This window comes from Sturnira hondurensis, unplaced genomic scaffold (assembly GCF_014824575.4).
Source record: "Sturnira hondurensis isolate 20B ecotype Veracruz unplaced genomic scaffold, ASM1482457v3 Scaffold0021143, whole genome shotgun sequence".
Classification (NCBI taxonomy): domain Eukaryota; kingdom Metazoa; phylum Chordata; class Mammalia; order Chiroptera; family Phyllostomidae; genus Sturnira; species Sturnira hondurensis.
In genome coordinates, this window is record NW_028093774.1 from 28,454,205 (window position 1) to 28,472,681 (window position 18,477).

The 18,477-nt window shown below is 38.8% G+C and overlaps 1 protein-coding gene across 1 annotated transcript in view; it reads left to right on the top strand.

Annotated features, from left to right (window-relative positions):
- LOC118976950 (coiled-coil domain-containing protein 170-like) overlaps window positions 1–11,340 on the top strand; it is a 34,797-nt gene extending 23,457 nt beyond the window's left edge. Inside the window, exons 5-8 of the mRNA XM_037031747.1 lie at window positions 996–1,310; window positions 2,574–2,765; window positions 8,863–9,081; window positions 11,027–11,340. Coding sequence (XP_036887642.1) covers window positions 996–1,310; window positions 2,574–2,765; window positions 8,863–9,081; window positions 11,027–11,188 — 888 coding nt within the window. The 3' untranslated portion in view covers window positions 11,189–11,340. The remainder of the gene's footprint in view (window positions 1–995; window positions 1,311–2,573; window positions 2,766–8,862; window positions 9,082–11,026) is intronic.
- Window positions 11,341–18,477: the final 7,137 nt, after the last annotated feature.

Consider the following 18,477-nt stretch of genomic DNA (forward strand, 5'->3'; position numbering starts at 1 on the left):
GAGAGGAGCCAGGTCGCTCAGTCCACAGGGCCGGTCGAAGATCTTCTACAAGAGTGTTGCAGGGTGATGGGAGACTGGCAACTGTCAAAGAACTGGCGAAAGCTTATTTTGAAATTCTCAGACTATAATAGTTTGTTATAAAATCTGGATGTAAAGCAAAGTCCATGAATGTGAGGGGCTCCATTAAAAAATCAGAACTGCTTTCAAAGTACTTTAAAATAATTTCAATTTCTAATTGCCGACCTCAGTAATGCACAGGAACACTTTCCACTCTTTCACTGCTCTCACCGATCTGCCACCTCTCTGAACACTCTCCCAAGCCAGAGTCCCTACAGCTCTGACCTTTTCTCCCTGTTTTATTTTGCCTCTTTTTTCCCCAGGCTTTTAGTGAGGCAGAGTCATCATTATTTCAACAATTCTAGCTGTCTTCCATTTCCCAGTTTCACGTGGCAAAAAGCCCAGAAACTCCACTTGTTTACTCAGCTTCCAGAGCTGACAGTGGCAAGAAGGCTGGAACTTACCAAGGGAGAGTCTTCCTGCAGGAGGTTGGCTGGGGCGGGGCGCAGCGTGACCTTCTGTTTTCCTCCTGACTATTTGCAGTGGAAGCAGGAGGACTACGGGAGCACAAGGGAAAGGTTGGGGTGTAACTTCCTTCATTCGTATTTTTACATACTTTTACATTACATACTTTTACAGCTCAAAAATTTCTGTAAAGGGTGTGTCCTCACAAAGTGGGGCTGTTTGGTTAGCTGCTCCTTTAAGCTAAATTTCCCATGTTCTGGAAACAGTCCCTCCATGTCATCGTTTTAATTCCTCTTGTTGTTCTAGTTTGCTCAGCCTTGTCTTTCTCAGGACTCTATAACTCTTACTTTCTTTTGAGGGCCTTTTCCTGAAGTTATATATTATGACTATGTCTATATTCCAAAAGAAAGGAAATATGTATGTCCATTCTGAATCCCAAATGGGAAGCTTAACACCTGTGTTGGCATATTTAGGATAAAGGTAAAGCTATCCTGGCCAAGAACTGTGAGAGAGACAACATTTTTCACTCTGAGGGACCAAACGATGGGCAGAAAATTTGGGATAAATGTCAACAGGATTTGATCCATACAGAAAAACAAGAATATAATTTAGACAGACCTCCATATTCGTGCAGCTGGGAAGCTAAAACTGCGCAATGCCACTCTCAGGAATTCCTTGGTCAGTTGGCTCCTCCCCTGAGTGACAGTGCTGCCCCTGTCCTGGCCACGGAGGAGGTCGTGAAGGAGAGGATTCGGGAAGTTGGTGCCCATGAGCAGTCTTGGAAGTTGGTAAGTGTATTAACAGACAAGTTACTCCTTTAAATTTCTTTCTTTTAAGATGTGGACTGTGATATTAGCAAAGTCAGTGAACTCTGTGGCTGTACACAGTAATATAGATTGTATTACTACCGTAAGGAAAGAGAGGAGGGTGTCCCTTATTAGTGCAGAGCCCTGAGCTCCCGTGTGAACCCCAGCTCTGCCGTTGCCAGCCGTATGCTACTGGCAGGTTACTCACCCACTTTCTGCTTCAGTTTCCCTTGTAGAATTTGGCAGGCGTGGGTGTAAGAGGGGGTTTGGGGAGCACAGCTACCATCTCAGAGTGGCTGTAAGAATTAAGTGGGTTAATACATGATAAATGCTTAGCATGGTTACATGTAAGCTCAATTAATGTTAGCTTAAAAATAGTGGTAGGGTGAAGATAATGCTTCCCTCATGAGCAAACAGTTCAGTCAGTGCAGCAAATAAATTGTCAAATCAGTTATTTATTTGAATTTACTGGTCAAGTTTATCAAAAGATTGAACAAGCAGGTTTCAATGGTTATATCTCTCTGTTGTGTCCAGATCACTTTAGTAGAATTTCATGAGTCTTTATCCTACAATTCAGAGGAAGATAGATATTGCTTAAATTCAGTGTTTTAGTAAAACCTGCTACACAGTAGTCTGTTTATTGTAGAGTTCCAAATTTTTTACACTGTTTTCTTAAATTCATTATATAATTTTGTTACTCAGTACTAACTAAAATGTCCTGTATTTATGTATGAAACCTTTTTTGAAACCAGCATCTATTTAGTGATGTAATGTCGCTACAGTATCAGTATAGTAGAACTTACGCAGTATTGAGATGAAATAGAAATCTTGGACCGTCAGGGTTTCACCTCGTTTTTTCCTGTACAGAGAACCGAAGGCNTCAATGGTTATATCTCTCTGTTGTGTCCAGATCACTTTAGTAGAATTTCATGAGTCTTTATCCTACAATTCAGAGGAAGATAGATATTGCTTAAATTCAGTGTTTTAGTAAAACCTGCTACACAGTAGTCTGTTTATTGTAGAGTTCCAAATTTTTTACACTCTGTTTTCTTAAATTCATTATATAATTTTGTTACTCAGTACTAACTAAAATGTCCTGTATTGATGTATGAAACCTTTTTTGAAACCAGCATCTATTTAGTGATGTAATGTCGCTACAGTATCAGTATAGTAGAACTTACGCAGTATCGAGATGAAATAGAAATCGTGGACCGTCAGGGTTTCACCTCGTTTTTTCCTGTACAGAGAACCGAAGGCCTTCAGCAGGAAATTCAGATGCTCACTAAGCGGCTGGAGCAGGTGCATCCTCATCATTGTGAGGAATCGTCCCAAACTGAAGAGAAGTGTGGGGAACGAAAAAGACCCTTGAAACGTCTGGAAGGAAAAATTGCTATTAATGACTTTTTTCAAGAGAGATTAGACTTGGGCAGGAATAAAGTAAGAATTTCGTGAAGTATAAGGCATCTCTTTGACAATGAAAATGATCATGTTTTGTTATATTATCTAATGTTTAAAGCTGTTAATGTTTAAAGCTTTTAATATTGGGAAAGAGAGGAAACTTTGCTCAAAACCCTTGTGAGTTGATCAAAAATCCTATCCTCACGTCATATCTTTCATTTCTCATTTTATACATATTTGAGTTATTGTTAGGGCATTTATTAATGTATTCCTTAATGTACTTTTAAAAGGTGGGTTAGAGGAAAATGAGCTCAAAGGAATGACTCTCCAAAGGTGGAATTGCAGGCACCGTGTCAGTTAGATAAGATGGATATTAAAAGGAGCCATTGGTGACATCCTCAGTAATTATGTTATAGGCCATTACCTTCTGCTTCTTTAAACCTGAAAGGAAGAAACCAGTCCTAAACCTGGCATGAAAATAGGTAGGATGCAATATAATTTATTTTCAGGAGATTTTTATTCTATTTCACTACTTCTCAGAATTGCTCGTCATACTCATACCTATGTTATATTATTTCTGTAATTGCTATGGCCCAAAATGTAATCTCAATCACTCACTGCTTACTCATTTAGTCTTTCATTTCATTTGTTCATTCATCCATTTATTCAGTATGCATTAAATGCTCAGTTTAAAAAACTTCCAACACTTAATGAAGTGGTATCAACAGTGTCCTCCACGTAGACCAACCATGAATTCATCTACTGCTGCTAGTTTCTGCCCCATGCCCCCCCCAAGGAAAATCAATCTTATGTATTTAACATGTATCTTTTTGTTTATAGATGTTCTTTTAAGTGTGGTTTTTGTTCATATATTTTAAATTTGTGTAAATGGTATTGTGTTAAAAATCTCATTGTACTCAGCATTATGTGTATATTAAATATATTTTTACATTACTTTGTTGGGTAAAACTGGTTAATAACATTATATAATTTCCAGGTATACAACATTATAATTCAACATCTGTATACTTTTGTAACTGTTCCATGTGTGCCCGTTTAAAAATGCGTTCTCTGTTTACTGGGCATAAATTTCCATAGTTAGCTAATGCTCAAGCATATTATCCATGTGGTTTAGATTGTCGGTATCTCTGATCATTTTTGTTTCCTTGATTCTGGAAAAGGTATGCTTCATTCTCCAAGGGTAATTTTTGATCCATCCGTTAGTCCCTACAGTTCTGTCCATTTCCGCTTCATGTCCTACTGGAGCATATGCACTTATGGGGATCTTTGCTGCCTTGTTCTTTTTATAGCACTATAAAACATTTTTGTCTTTCATAAAATATTGCTTTAAATTCTCCATTTTCAGAAGTTGTGGTTACTAACACAATTTTATTTTGGTTTATGTTTGCCCGAATGTGGTATATCTTTTTATCTTTGTATTTTTCTCTCTTTCTCTGTGATAAAACACAGTAAATGGTTGTATTTTTTTTAAGATTTTATTTATTTATTTTTAGACAGAGAGGAAGGGAGAGAGAAAAGGAGAGAAACATCAATGTGTGATTGCCTCTCATGAGACTCTCACTGGGGACCAGGCCTGCAATCCAGGCATGTGCCCTGACCGGGAACCAAACCAGTGACCCTTTGGTTCACAGGTCTGTGCTCAGTCCACTGAGCCACACCAGCCAGGGCTGTTGTATTTTTTAAAAATCCAGTTGGAGGATATACAGTTAGTGAATTTAATGCATGCACACTAATTGCAATTATTATTATATTAGCACATATTTTTGTTAACTTACTTAATAATTTCCATATACTTTACTTTGCTGTTTTTTGAGGGGCTCTATTTTCCAGGTTTCTTTTATACAGATTCATTTTTTCCTGCTGGTTTTAAAGTTATGTAATCTATTTTTATTCTGATGCTGGCGTTTTTTGTTTGTTTGTTTGTTTTTTAGTATATGGGCTGCCGAAGCAAGCACAATGATGCTAGCATTCTTTAATTAAGAACAATACTCTTATTTACTTAATATTTACAAGAACGTCATTCCTGTTTGGTCTCTGACCTCAGCCCCCAATTATATTGTTATTCTCTGAATTTTTAATTTCTGGGTTGTTTGAATATATCTCTCTGTTTCCTTTTACTTGATTCTAGTTATTTTGAGATAGCCACTGAACTTGAACAAGGTGTTTGATCACCATCAGTTGCATAACTTTTGAAGCATCCTCCTGGACATTTCTCCTTATTTGAGCATTTCTACGAGACTTTTTAACAGTTGGGTCTTTGTCAGACACCATATGTGCCAGATGACATTTTTATTATACCCCCATATTTTAATGGCAGTTTGGCTGGACATAAATAAACTTCTTGGCTCAAAGTTCCCTCATTAAATTCTTCAAAACTATCTCCTTGCATCCTGTGTTATTGTTGTGATGTCTGAATCAATGTGATTCTTACTCCTTTGTAGATGATCTACTCTTTCAGGAAGCTTTTATGTATGTATGTGTGTGTGTGTGTGTGTGTGTGTGTGTGTGTATATATATATATATATATATATATATATATATATATATTTACAAGATGGTCTTTTGGGAAGTTATTAGAGTTTTCTCATTTGCTTCGATGTTCTTAAATTTTGTTATAATGTGCTTAGATGTATGGCACTCTATTGTTTGGCACTTAATGAAGTTTTTAATCTAAGTCTTTCATCTGTCAGTTTCATCATTTATTTCAGTGTTTTTCCCATCCATTTATTTCCTTTTGATTTATTTCCCCCCACTCTTCTTTTCTATTCTTACTCCTATGACTAATATCTGAAGGTTGAATTCTAATTCTATCCTTTATTTTTTTATGTAACAGTTAATTTCATGTGTCCAATTGGCCAGGTTTGGTGCCCAGCTATTTGTTCAAACACCGGTCTAGATGTTGCATTTTAGATCAGACTAACATTTCCATCAGAGGAAGGCTTATCACCTGAGGAAGGATCTGAGTAAGGCTTATTACCTTCCATAATGCGGGTGGACCTCCTCCAATCAGTTGAAGGCTTTAAAAAGACCAAGGATCCCTGAGGAAGAGAGAAGTTCTACCTACAAACTACCGTTGGGTTTGAGCCACAATATCAACTGTTCCCTGGGCCTGCCCTGCCAATTCTGCACTTGCCAGGTGTCATGATTGTCAGCCAAATCTCTCCCTGTCACACACATATCAACACATGCACATATGAACACATGCATGTACACACACACACCATCCTGTTAGTACTGCCTATCTGGAGAACCCACATACACTTTGCTTTTTAAAAAAAAATAGTTTATATATCTTTACTCTTTCCTGCTGCCTTCTCTGAGAGTTCCTTAACTTGAGCTCCAACTCAATTTGTTGAGTTTTTAGCCATTCTATTTATCTCATCTGTGTTGTTTATTTCAATTATTATTTTTGTCATATCCAGTATTTCAACTTAGTTGTCTTCATAATGTCTTAATCTGTTAATGTCATTCCTAATCTCCTGAGTAGCCATAACTTTGAGTAAAAGTAAGGTTATAATTTTTACATTAACTAAAAGTGATCAGGAAACAGATGGCCTTGCCCTAAATTTGATTTAGTGGCAAACAAAGAATTATTACAACAGAATACATTTAAAGGAACAACAGAGGTCAAAAATAAAACCAATAATTACACTATGTGTTGAACTATTCAATGTAAACTTGATACTTGCCAAAGTGACAATTTGTAAGTACTGTTCGCATTTTACTGGGCTTTGTAATGGTATGATTTTGGGCAAATTAAAAATATATTTTTGATTCTCTATTTCAAAATATCTGCTTAAATTGAGTTTATTAATTTACCTATATATAACTTTTTCAGATATCTATAATTTACGTATTTATAGTTTTAGTCTGATGATTTTTGATAATTTGGTACATGACCTATTATTTTATGTCCTCCAGAAGGATTTTATATGTTCTTCATATGTGTCCTTTAAGTCCCTCATACGTCTTTGTGGAAAAATTTGTTCCTAGTTCTCTTATAGGTTTTCTGCTCATTGCGAACAATGTATTTTCCCATTTCTATTTGAAATCATTCTTACTAACATAGATGAAAGCCTTTGATATGCTTGTATTTGTATTAAATATTTACTACCTTACTGAAGTCACTTAAGTCCAACAGTTTTCTTCAGTAAACTTTTTGGGTTTCTGGACAGGATTGTATATTATTATGTTGTTTCTTAAGAAAAATGTATTTCTTTTAGATTCTCTATTGTCACTGAGTTAAAAATATTCTTTTAGAACTTTTTATGTATTTTCTATATCCATGCATTCTGTATGTTTTTTCCTTCCTAATATCATTTTTTCACTTTCTGTCTTTCCTCTTTAATGAGGCTTTCCTGGGGCATCTATTTTATCTTTCTGTAAAAACAGTGGTTTTTAAAAATATACATTTTACTAGTTTTTATTTATATATAATGAAAATATATGATATCTCTTAAAAATCCACACCCCTTCCTCTTCTATTTTTTTCTGGTAGTGACTTTATAAATTATGAAGGGTAGAAAGAATACAACTTAAATTACCAGTAATTCTACCACTTTGAGATAACTACTCTTAGCATATAGGTATATTTCCTTCTGATTATTTTCCATATGTATTTTAATATAATTCTTATAGACAGTTTTTTTATCTTCTTCCATTTCACCATATCATTAATATTTTCTCTTAGAAATTTTTGAAAACTTGATTTCTAGGGAATCTATAAGAAATTATGTCATTTATTTAATTATTCTTTTTTGATGTTTGCATTATTTTTTCATGTTATGAGTAATGTAAATATCTCGATGCATGAATCTTTATCTAAATATTGGGTTATTTCTTTCTAATTCATTCCTAGAAAAGTTAAGTTAGTCTATGCTACCACCCGGTGTTAATTAAGTTGTCTACTTAACTGTACCCTTGCTAGCCCTGAGCTAGCACTTTTGTCATCATATTTTATTTTCCAGATAATTTTAATGCTGCATATTTATGTTGAAAAAATATTTTACCTACGTAAGCATTGTTAAGTCTGCAATTTATCAGATGAGGGTAGATTTGGTATGCTAATGTAGAACACCATCATAAAACACAACTTCTTCGGTTCAATACTGTTGATTTCTTCAAAGGAAAACTCCAGGCCTATAAGTGGTAACAGCAAGATGTTTAAACAGCCAGAGAAAGACAACAAGCAACAAACGTTATTGAATATTAAGCAGAATTTGCAGATTGCAACCACTAAAAGACTAGAGGGAGAAATTCAGGAACTTCAGAAACAGCTCAGTGATTTGAAATGGTCAAATAAAAATATGAAAACCCAGCTAACGAGAGTAAATATCCTTAAAGTAAGTAAAAGAAGTTAGGCTTTCAAAAATTTGTTTAAGGTTTAGTTTGTTATTGTTTTAGCTACATGTTTCTCATTGAACCTTAAAAAAATAACATTAAAATTATTTTACATACATACAAAAGAATATATATACCATTAAAACATATATAATGATAAAATTTGATGCCCGCAAATCTACCATTAATCTTAAAAAAGAGACTATTATCAACCCCATGGATGCCCCTGCCACTCCTCGAAGGTAACTTCTAGATCCCTTGCTTTTTGTTTTAGTCTTGTTTTCGTTTTGCTTATTGGGGTAAGAGTTAAATGGTTTAGTGATTTTGCCAGGCTCCTCTTTGACCTTCACTATTTCAAGCTTCAGTTGTAATATTTCAGACATACATTTTTTTTGTCTTAAACCACAGGTGCACTAACTATTTATCGATCAATTTTTTTATCAGCAATATTTCTCTTATTGAAGAACCACTTTTTCCCTCTATTTCTGAATTTAATTAGCACAGATTGTAAGCCTTTCAAGGGTGCGGAACACTTGTTAAACCTCTGTAAACACAAGTGCCTAGTTTATAAAAGAGTCTGATGACTGTTGGTTATTGATGAATATGGCGGTGGAGAAATGACCTCAATTCGTAAATTGGAATTTTCTTTCTTTTCCATGTATCTACCTCTTTAAAAAAATAGAAGCATGAGTTATCACTCATCATGTCTGTCTGTTATTAAGAGACCTAATCAGTCATCTTTCTCTCTCCCAACCTTAACCTTCTACCCTCCCAGGACAAAACAATCCAGAAGCTCAGGCAATCTTTAATAAAAGTTGAAGCAATGAGAGGGAAGGCAGTTGTGAAAATGGGTAACTTGAAAACTCCGCTGGACTCGGCCGAGCAAGAGGCAAGCTGGGACAAAGATAGGGCCCATCAGATGGTAGGTGCTGTGACTCCCGGGCTCTGCACAGCGAAGAGCACACTTGAAGATGTATCAGGACGACCACAAGAGGTTTTTAAACACATTATTACTACCATTATCATTACTATATTAAAATTCTTTAAGTTGAAGTGATAAAGACTGCAACTTAGGCAAAAGGGGATTTATTGGCTTATGGAGTCAAAGGGAGTTAAACAGCCGGAGCTCGGGGTGGGTAGGGATGCACCTGAGCCCTAGGTTGCGCAGATGGAACTTGTAAGGCCTTTCTCACCATCTCTTCTTGGCACCTCTTGGTGTGACAGCCTGTCTCTCTGACAGAAAACCACAGTGTTTTATAGTCACTGCTTCTGTGACAAGAGAGAGGATCCCAAGAAAGGGTCCATATAAGCTCAGCTTAGATCAAATGCCTATCCTTGGTTCACAGCAATGAGGGATGGGATGCATGGTTATCTTAGCACAGGTTTGTGTACACATCCTCTGATTACCTTAGCTTAGGTTTGTGTACACGTCCTCTGACTAACCAAAGACAGGGAAGGCAAGGATCTGAGAGAATGGAAGTTCAAAAGAAACCATGTGTATAGGGCTGGGTCGCTTTCTGTGGGGTAGTGCTTCTAAACTTGCTTAGATTTTTCACTGTATTCATAAAGCAGGTATTTTTAAGAGAATTCTTAAAGGCCTGATAATTTTGTGCTATTGTGGGGTTATATGTCATACCTCCATATATTAGTTGCTTAAGAAATATGTAACATTTTTAAAAGATTTTATTTATTTATTTTTAGAGGAAGGGAAAGGGAGAAAAAGAAATACATCAATGTGTGATTGCCTCTCACATGCCCTCTGCTGGGAACCTGGCCCGCAACCCAGGCATGTGCCCTGACTGGGGATGGAACCAGCAACCCTTTGGTTTGCAGGCTGGCACTCAATCCACTGGGCCACACCAGAGAGGGAGAAATATGTAACTTTAACCAATTATCGTGAGTCTTAAAAAATCAGGTCATGATATCACTCTTTCTCTTTTTTAACTTCTGCATATTCACATTCCTGATTGTTTTTATTCTTCTTAGTGCCCCTTATGTTTTTAGTTAGATCTCTTCTCCTTTGGGCACTCTGTGGTTTAGTCTTCATTTCTGAGAAGGTTTTGTCTAATTCTTTTTTGAGTTGAATCATCACATCCTCCTTATCCATGAGGCATCTTAGACATCTTTTTTTTTTTGTCCGTTTCTATTCTGAAATACTACATTTAGAAAGGTGGGGTTTTTTTGCCCCATGTCTGCAAACCCTTGTCCAATGGATATTTAATTCACATCAGGAGTTATGTCAAACATGTTTCCCCTGTGCATGGCTGTGGTTTGGGGAGTGTATTTTCATCACTGAAACACTTTGGGTGATACTGCATTTCTGTTTTCTTCTATGCCCCTTTCTTTTCCTTCCCCATTTTCCAGTGTACTGATCTACCAGGTCTCAGGCTTGTTCTTCCTGCTGTGTCTCCCCCTTTAGGCATTGTCCCATTTCTGGGCCACCAGCGGAAACCAGCTGCATCCCTCAGCATGCGCTCTGGGGCTACCTCTGCTGGCGTAGGGTGTTTATTTCTCCACTTACATGCGTACTGAAGTCTGGTATTTTCTAGTTATGTTTGAGGCATGATTTATGGATGTTTTTGTCTGCTTTCCTTGCTGATCACTATGGTTTTAGAAGGATGGGTGAAGAGATATGTATTTAGGAGACTATTATCACATAGCAAATCAGAAGTTTAACAAAGAAATTACCTTATAGATGAAGAACAAGCAGCAATAAATTAGGTTTAGTTTATAAAGTGTAAAAATAAGAAAAATGTAAATGAAGACTTCTTGTAATAGAAGAGATCATTTTTCTAGCTTAAAATATTTAAATACAGGATGCTACATTTCACAAATAAATGCCTAACAAGACTAAATTTCTCATCCCACTTTCATTATACACAATAAGTAGGTGACCACAACTAATGACACGTCGTGTTTTTTGTGGTGGCCCTTTGTAGCGTGTCGACTTTCGAGAAACGATAATGAGGATGTTGGGATTTAATGTGAAAACAGCTGACAAAAAGATAATCACTCACCTGAGGCTTATTATCCAAGCTTACGAAGCATCTGACAAATCGAAGGTTGCTTCCAACTGTGAGACTGGACGGAATAATGCGTAAACAGTTCTGCCTCCCCATTGCTGCCAGCAAGAACTTAGCAGATATGGCCGTTTCCACCAGCACCTCGAGTATGACTGCATGGTGAATAAAAAGCTTCGGAAAACTTTTACTTCGTTTCCTCCTTTGATTTTGGCTTTTAACTTTTCTTTGTCATAGTCATAAATATTCTATACATTTACTGATGGTCTAGTCTAGAATGTTACTTGTGATATATAATATCCAATTATACTTATTATTAACTGCATTTTAAGCAGGATATTAATCAGAACTTGTGTTCTTAGTTGGAATATTTAAATCTATAGTTAACAGCCTATTTCTACAATAAACAGTATATGAGTATACCCACTTACAAATCCAGGTAAAATTGTGTTGTATAATTTCAATCTATTTTATCTCGTTGACAACTGAGTGTGAAAATCAGGTGTGAAATACAGAGGGGTAGGAAAGTCATCAAGAATTCTTATAAAGGTGCAATAGATTGTATTGTGGTTTTTATTTTCTTAGTATTTAATAGTGTCTGCTGCTGTTTGCCTAATAAGAGGCCAATTTCTAAGTTAATGGGCTGCTTTTTAAATAGTATAATTTCTAATTTATTTCATTTGAAATAGTTAACTGCTCTTCTTCCAAGGGAGTTTTAGATTTATCCAAGATGTCCTCTGTAGGAACAGGTCAGAATCTGGACAGGCCTGTGGAGACTCAGTGCAGCGCTGTGGCCATTTAAAAGGATCTCCTATGGGGCTTAGTTTTAGGGGGGTCTTCAGGGTGGCAGGAGTCAGGTTACATTGGACCCTACAGTAGTAGCACTTAGGAAGAAATTATCTTGAGTACTCATTCAAGGAAAAAATGAGAATCACTTACTTTTAAATCATTATAGCCATGTTTTTTTAATCTTCATCTGAGAATGTGTTTGTTGATTTTAGAAAAAAGGGAGGGAAAGAGAGAAACATTGATTTTGTTGTTCCAGTTATTTATGCATTTATCGGTTGCTCCTTGTATGTGCCTTGACTAGGGGTGGAACTTGCAACCTTGCATATCAGGATGGTGCCCTAACTAACTGAGCTACTTGGTCAGCACAGTATGGTTCTCAAACTGAGTGCCAAGGTACTCTGGTATACTGTAGGGATTACAGCATGCCGTGCAGTATTTCAAATTTTAAAGTCAAACAGCAATACTTGTCATTTGTTTGCAGAATACTTCCACTATTAGCTCCAAGTAGTTTATGGTTTGAACATTGGGTTGCTGTTCATTCATTTTCATGATATTTCTGGACTGAAACTGCCCAGGGCTTCTCGGGACTTGTAGATTTGTTGACAAATGGAGGTGTCAACAAATGGTGGTGTCACTACAGGGGAATCCCAGGACCTCTGGCTGCAATGAAAGAAGGTCACTTATGCTCCTTTCAAGAATATCCTTGGATGGCAAAAGTGGAGACCCTGCCCAGAGCCTCCACCTGTAGCCCAGCCTGCTCAACCACCTTCTTGTTCAGGATTCACCAGGGCCAGCTGCCTGCTGCAGCCTCAGCACAAGGAGCTGCAAGGACTGCACTATCCCATGAGCCAGGCAGCTGTTCCCCCACCCCGTCTTTTCCAGAGCTCCTCTTCTCTAAGGAACTGCAAGTACAACCAGCTCCTAGAAGCTCTCCATGAAGGTCAAGGTGCCAAGGTGCTGTAGTTTCTGAAAGAGCTACTTTATTAGCACATTAAAGGAAAACATTCTGTAAGCACAAAGAGGTTTAGTCTTAATGCTCCGTTATGAACTGTGTTACAGGGAACTGATTGTTCAACTACGGACCAGTATAAAAGGTAAGTTATGTTAACTCTGAACAGAGATGGGAGAGGCACCCTTCCAACATCCGGAACAATCTTTACTAGAACTGCTTTCAGTCCTGTGACCAAATCACTGCCACACTGTTCTTCAATGATGAGAACTGGATTTAGATTTTAAAAAGCGGTTCTCAACGTTTAAGATGTGTCAGAATCACATAACAAACTTAATTCCCCCCACCCCCGGGCCTGTCCAGAGATCACAGTTCAGTTAGCGTGGTGTGGGGCTAAAGTATGCATGTTTTTTAGAAGCTCCATATGTGTATCAATTAATAAAAAATTACTTTGGAGATCAGTTTGGCGGTGTATAAGTTTCCTGCTCCTTCTGTAACTATCACACATCTTGTGGCTGAAAAAATAAATATTCCTCCATTTCTGGCGGTGTCCACTTCAGCAAGATAGGACCTTTGTGGCATAACAAGTGCAGCTGCTTATATGGAGACAACCTCACGTGCTGGACTCCCATTCAGGATTTCACGTGGACGACCAGACCATAGATGCGACTCTGCACTGCTGCGACAGGCAGGCTCGCACACGCTACTGCGCCTGCGCGCTCCTCCCGCTGCTGCGTCTGCGCAACCTACGCGGGAGGTGACTGGAGAGCGTTTCAAGCAGGGCTGTGGCTCTGCGACCCTGCAGAAGGAGGAGGGCGTAGATGACGCAGGTAACTCGGTGAGGAGTGGCTAGTGGTAACGATTGGCTGGTGGAAGGAGTTGCTTTTGTGTGGGGCGGAGAACCCGCTGAAGGAGGGGTCGGGCCTCGATTCCGGCATATCCGGCGGTTTGGGGGTGGGGGCAGTTTCGTGAGAGCCAGGCGCCGTCTAGGAGGGCCCAGACGTGGGATGGGTTCCTCCCGTGGGCCTAGGGCACGGGGCTTCCTCTGTAGAGATCGGGTCGGCCTCCCTCGCAGGAGAACTTGGTGCGGCACCGGGCTTGCACGCCGAAGTGAAGCCTGTGGAGTGGGGTCGGCTTTCGGCGTTCTCGCCCACCGGGCTGTCAGATTGGTGTCGGGGTATCCCCACCCTAATTCTGAGTCGGAGGGTCTGGGTGGCGCCCGTAACTTTTAAAATGTAGGGTGACTGATGGTTGGCCACGGTTGAAACCCAGCCCGCTGTTTTAGGCCGGGCTGGAACTCTTCAGTGTCCGGACTGATCCCGGATTGGCCGGTGCAGGGCCGGGCGGGGGGCGTCAGCTTTGCAAAACTCGATTTTGTCAGATCCCCAATCCCATCTGTTGAACTTGATCCATTAAAAGTATTATTGTCACATAATTTACATACCATAAATTGACCTGTTTTAGATGTTCAATTTACGAGATTTAGCCTATTTACAGGAATTGGAGAATCTTTGGAGAAATTTTTGTCTGGTGGTTGCCTTTAACATTCCCAAAGTTTGTGCAAATGGACATTTTCAAGACATGACATAAGAGCCTCTGAAAATGTACACTCACAATGTATACCTGAGATGGTGAAATTAAAAGAATTGAAGCAAATTTTCCTTAGAAGATGCAGGCATTGAAACTTGTCTTCTAATACCAAATAGACATTGACCATTTCAACTGTCTTATCTGGTGGGGACTATGACATAGTCTCATTTTTAGAGACTGCTAAAATTATACCCTTAAAACTTTATCTTATGGTTTCAATCCTTCTTTATCTTGGTGTGTTGGTACTTCCTGAGGCTAGATTGGTTTGATTTAGGGAAGGAAACCGAGAAGACCTGGGTCTTCAGTGCAACAGGGGAGAAAACCACAAAGCATAAGGAATGGAATAGAGATGAGTGAAATTGGGAAGGAGATTAGGAAGATGACATGGAGACGAGGAGAGGAGAAAGGGAGCCGAGGGGAGCAGGATAGGTTTGGGAGAGGAGATAATAAGGAGAAAGTCCACCCGTCCTTTTGCTATTTTGACTAAGGTGGTTGGAAGGAAGGGCAGTACTTTAGAAGGCAGGTTTTGGCAGAAGTCCTAGGAGGAGGTAGGTTTCTGTTGGACAATTTAGAGGGTATGCTGAACCTGAAAAATGGGCTTTAGCCCTGGCTAGTGTGGCTCAGTGGATTGAGCCCTGGCCTACAAACCAAGGGGTTGCTGGTTCGATTCCCAGTCTAGGGCACATGCCTAGGTTGCAGACCAGGTTCCTAGTAAGGGGGCACATGAGGGACAACCACACATTGATGTTTCTCTCCCTTTCTCCTTCCCTTCCCCTCTGTCTAAAAATAAATAAATAAAATCTATTTAAAGATGGGCTTCAGAATCAGACAGATGGGCCCAAATCCATGTGATAGTTTTGAGCTATCCAACCTTGGGCAAATTGATTAACTTGCTTGAGTCTCAGTCTTCTCATCTGTAAATATTAACAGAATAAGATGACCTATTTTATAGGATTACTGTGAGGATGAATGAGGTGTCATTCGCAAAGTCTTGGTAATGAGCCTAGCACATTATAAGTAAATTCCAGTTTTGGATAATTTACTCTCCTCCCCCGACCAAGAACGAATCATCTGTGAATAAGGGCTCCATAAATCGTCTTCAGCCTCGACTCAGCCAAACCTATTCCTGTTCTTTTCTTTTTCCAGTTGTGTTTCCATTTTTAAATTATGCTATTCTCTCTTCAAATTTAGGTTTTAACAAAGACAACAGACCTACTGTTTGCCAAATCCCAGCTAGGAATTCAGAGCATAGAAAAGTCAAAGCTATAGAAAAAAATTATAATGTGCACAACTAACTTTAGAAAATAGTTTAGTACATTTTGGCTATAAGACTCACTGATTATTCACATGTTCTTATTAAAATTCACATGCTCCTGATAATACATGGAAACCTAATAAACTGTGTGCAATAAACCCAAGGCAAACTACATACAAAGAAGCAAAGTAGGTAAAATATATTCATATTGAAAGAACTAATATTGAAAGGGAGGGTATTTTCTTATAATGCCCTGGCAAGGACAAGACAAACAGCCTTAGCCTGAGGCATTCTGACCCTAGAAAACAAGGCATCCAAACAGGAAGATTACAGAAAAGGGCCCTGACTCTACCTTACTCTAGTCTGGACCTCCTCGAATCCTCCCCCAACACTGTTGCCAGAGTGATACCTCACTAGAGGCAAATCTGCTTGTTACTCTCCTGCTGAAGTCTTTGAATGGCTTGTTGCCTGCAGAATTAAGTGAAAGCTCTTTACAAAGGCATAGAAGGTGCTCCCTGACCCAGCCTTAATGACCTTTCCTGCTCCCACGCCCTCTCCCTCCCTGGTTACAGTAGGAGCCTCCTCCTGGTGTTGCTAGCAGCTAACACGCTGCGCACAGTGCTATCCCAGCACTGATCACACGGTGTTGTCTGGGTGTGTGTGTGTTTCCTCAGGGTAACCAAATGCAGAACCTGCCTCTTTCACTTTTGTCTTACTAATTTTCAACATCTATTCATTTTTTTATAAGGAAATATCTCCAAAATTCAAAATATATAAAAGAAATACAGTGAAAGCTCCTGCCTATCTCTGTTTTCCAGATAATTTGTTCCCCTTCTAGGAGAAAACAAACTATTTGTGTATGCGTCTTTCTGGAAATGTTTTGTGCGTGTATTCTTTCTTCTCCCCTTATAAACAAATGGTACAATGTTATTTATACCATTTTGTACTGTGATTTTCCCCCCTTAGTATATCTTGTCAATCTTTCCATCTCAGTATTAAGTGAGTTTTCACATTCATTTTTGTCATTGCATGGTATTATCCATATCTTTATACTTTAACATCTGGAACACAGTTAAGTAAATGTAAGAATTGAATGCATGAAATATTAAAGGAATAAAAGCAAAAGCACACTTGTGTGCTGCTCTTGGAAATTACCTTAATAAGCCACTACATATCGTTTTGACACATATTATACATATCATACATCATATAGATAAACCATACTAAGTCTTCTGATTTAACAAGATAGAAATCTGACTTGACAGTGGAATTCTATGCAGCAGAAAGAAAGAAGGAGCTCCTACCCTTTGCAACAGCATGGATGGAACTGGAAAGCATTATGCTGAGTGAAATAAGCCAGGCAGTGAAAGACAAATACCATATGATCTAACCTTTAATAGGAACCTAAATAACAAAACAAACAGGCAAGCAAAATATAACCAAAGACACTGAAATAGAGAACAGGCTGACAGGGACCAGAGGGGAGAGGGGAGGGTATTTCAGGGGAAAGGGGGAAGAAGGGTTTACAGGAACAAGTATAAAGGGCACATGGGCAAAAACTGAGGGGGGTGGAAATGGGAGGAAGGTGGGGAGCACTGGGGGGTGGGCTGGGATGGGAGTAAAAGACAGAAAACTGTACTTGAACAACAATTAAAATAAATACATTTAAATAAATGAATAAATAAATACAATTAAAAAATAAATCTGATCTGTTTTATTCTTTGCCATCCATTAGAGGGAGACATGAACCTGTTGTGTAAAGCAAATACTTAGATTCTCTAACTAGGAAATCTGAAACAACTCTATAGCAGAGTCTTTTATAGAATTTGAGCCCTTAATAATTAATCCAGGACCAGAAGTTTTAGGGATGATAAAAGAAGTTAGTTGCAGGAGGAGAAAATGCCTGGACTAGGAGTGAGGATGCAGGTGAAGATCCATTCAGCTACTAACAGCAAGACAAATTAATTACCTTTGCTCGGCGGTATGGGAATAACCCAGCTCTTTAAAAACCAAGTCCTGCTTTGTATGTAGTGTGTATGGATTCCCTAGAGAAAAAGACAATAGTCAAAGTGAACCAAAACCCAGGGAACAGTTAAGGAATATTCACATCCATCTATTCCCTGTGTTGTTCTGAAGGAAACAAACCTGAGCTCCTCTCTGGCAGAGAGAAATCTGTAGAGATGGTGATTGATTTGACTGCATTGCAAATTCCTTGGCTCCCAGCCAGTGTGAGCAGGCTTTGTCGGGCCTTTGCTGCCTTTCCTATAAAATGGAATGCTAATTCACCCATTATGTAGATTCCATTATACAGTGGACAAAGAAGCACTTTGAACATTTTAAAGCAATGTTTCCCAAACTTCCCTGATCATAAAAAAATCCAGTGTCTTGTGGAAAAGGCATACTTTTAGGACCTGCCCCAGAACTCCTGGCTCAGATCCTACTGTGGAGGAGGGGTCTGTGAGTCTGTATTTTAAGCAGTAACCCAGGTGACTCGTGGTCTAGGAATGTGGGGAAACACTGCTCTAAATTAGCCTTTATGACTTCAACATGGGTCAGTGGGTCTTTCTCTGACGAACTTCCCCTTTGGGCCTGACTAACTCTGGGCAGAGCATCTAAATTTCCCTACTACCTCCTCCACCCTCAGAGGAAACCCCAAACATTTTAAACAGAAAACCTGCTCCTTGCCTTTTCCTAAGTCAAGTCCTCAACATCAGCGAAGCCTTTTGTTCCAAGGACCTTTGGGTTGTTTTGAAGCTGCCATTGAAAATTTACCAGGTGTCAGGCATT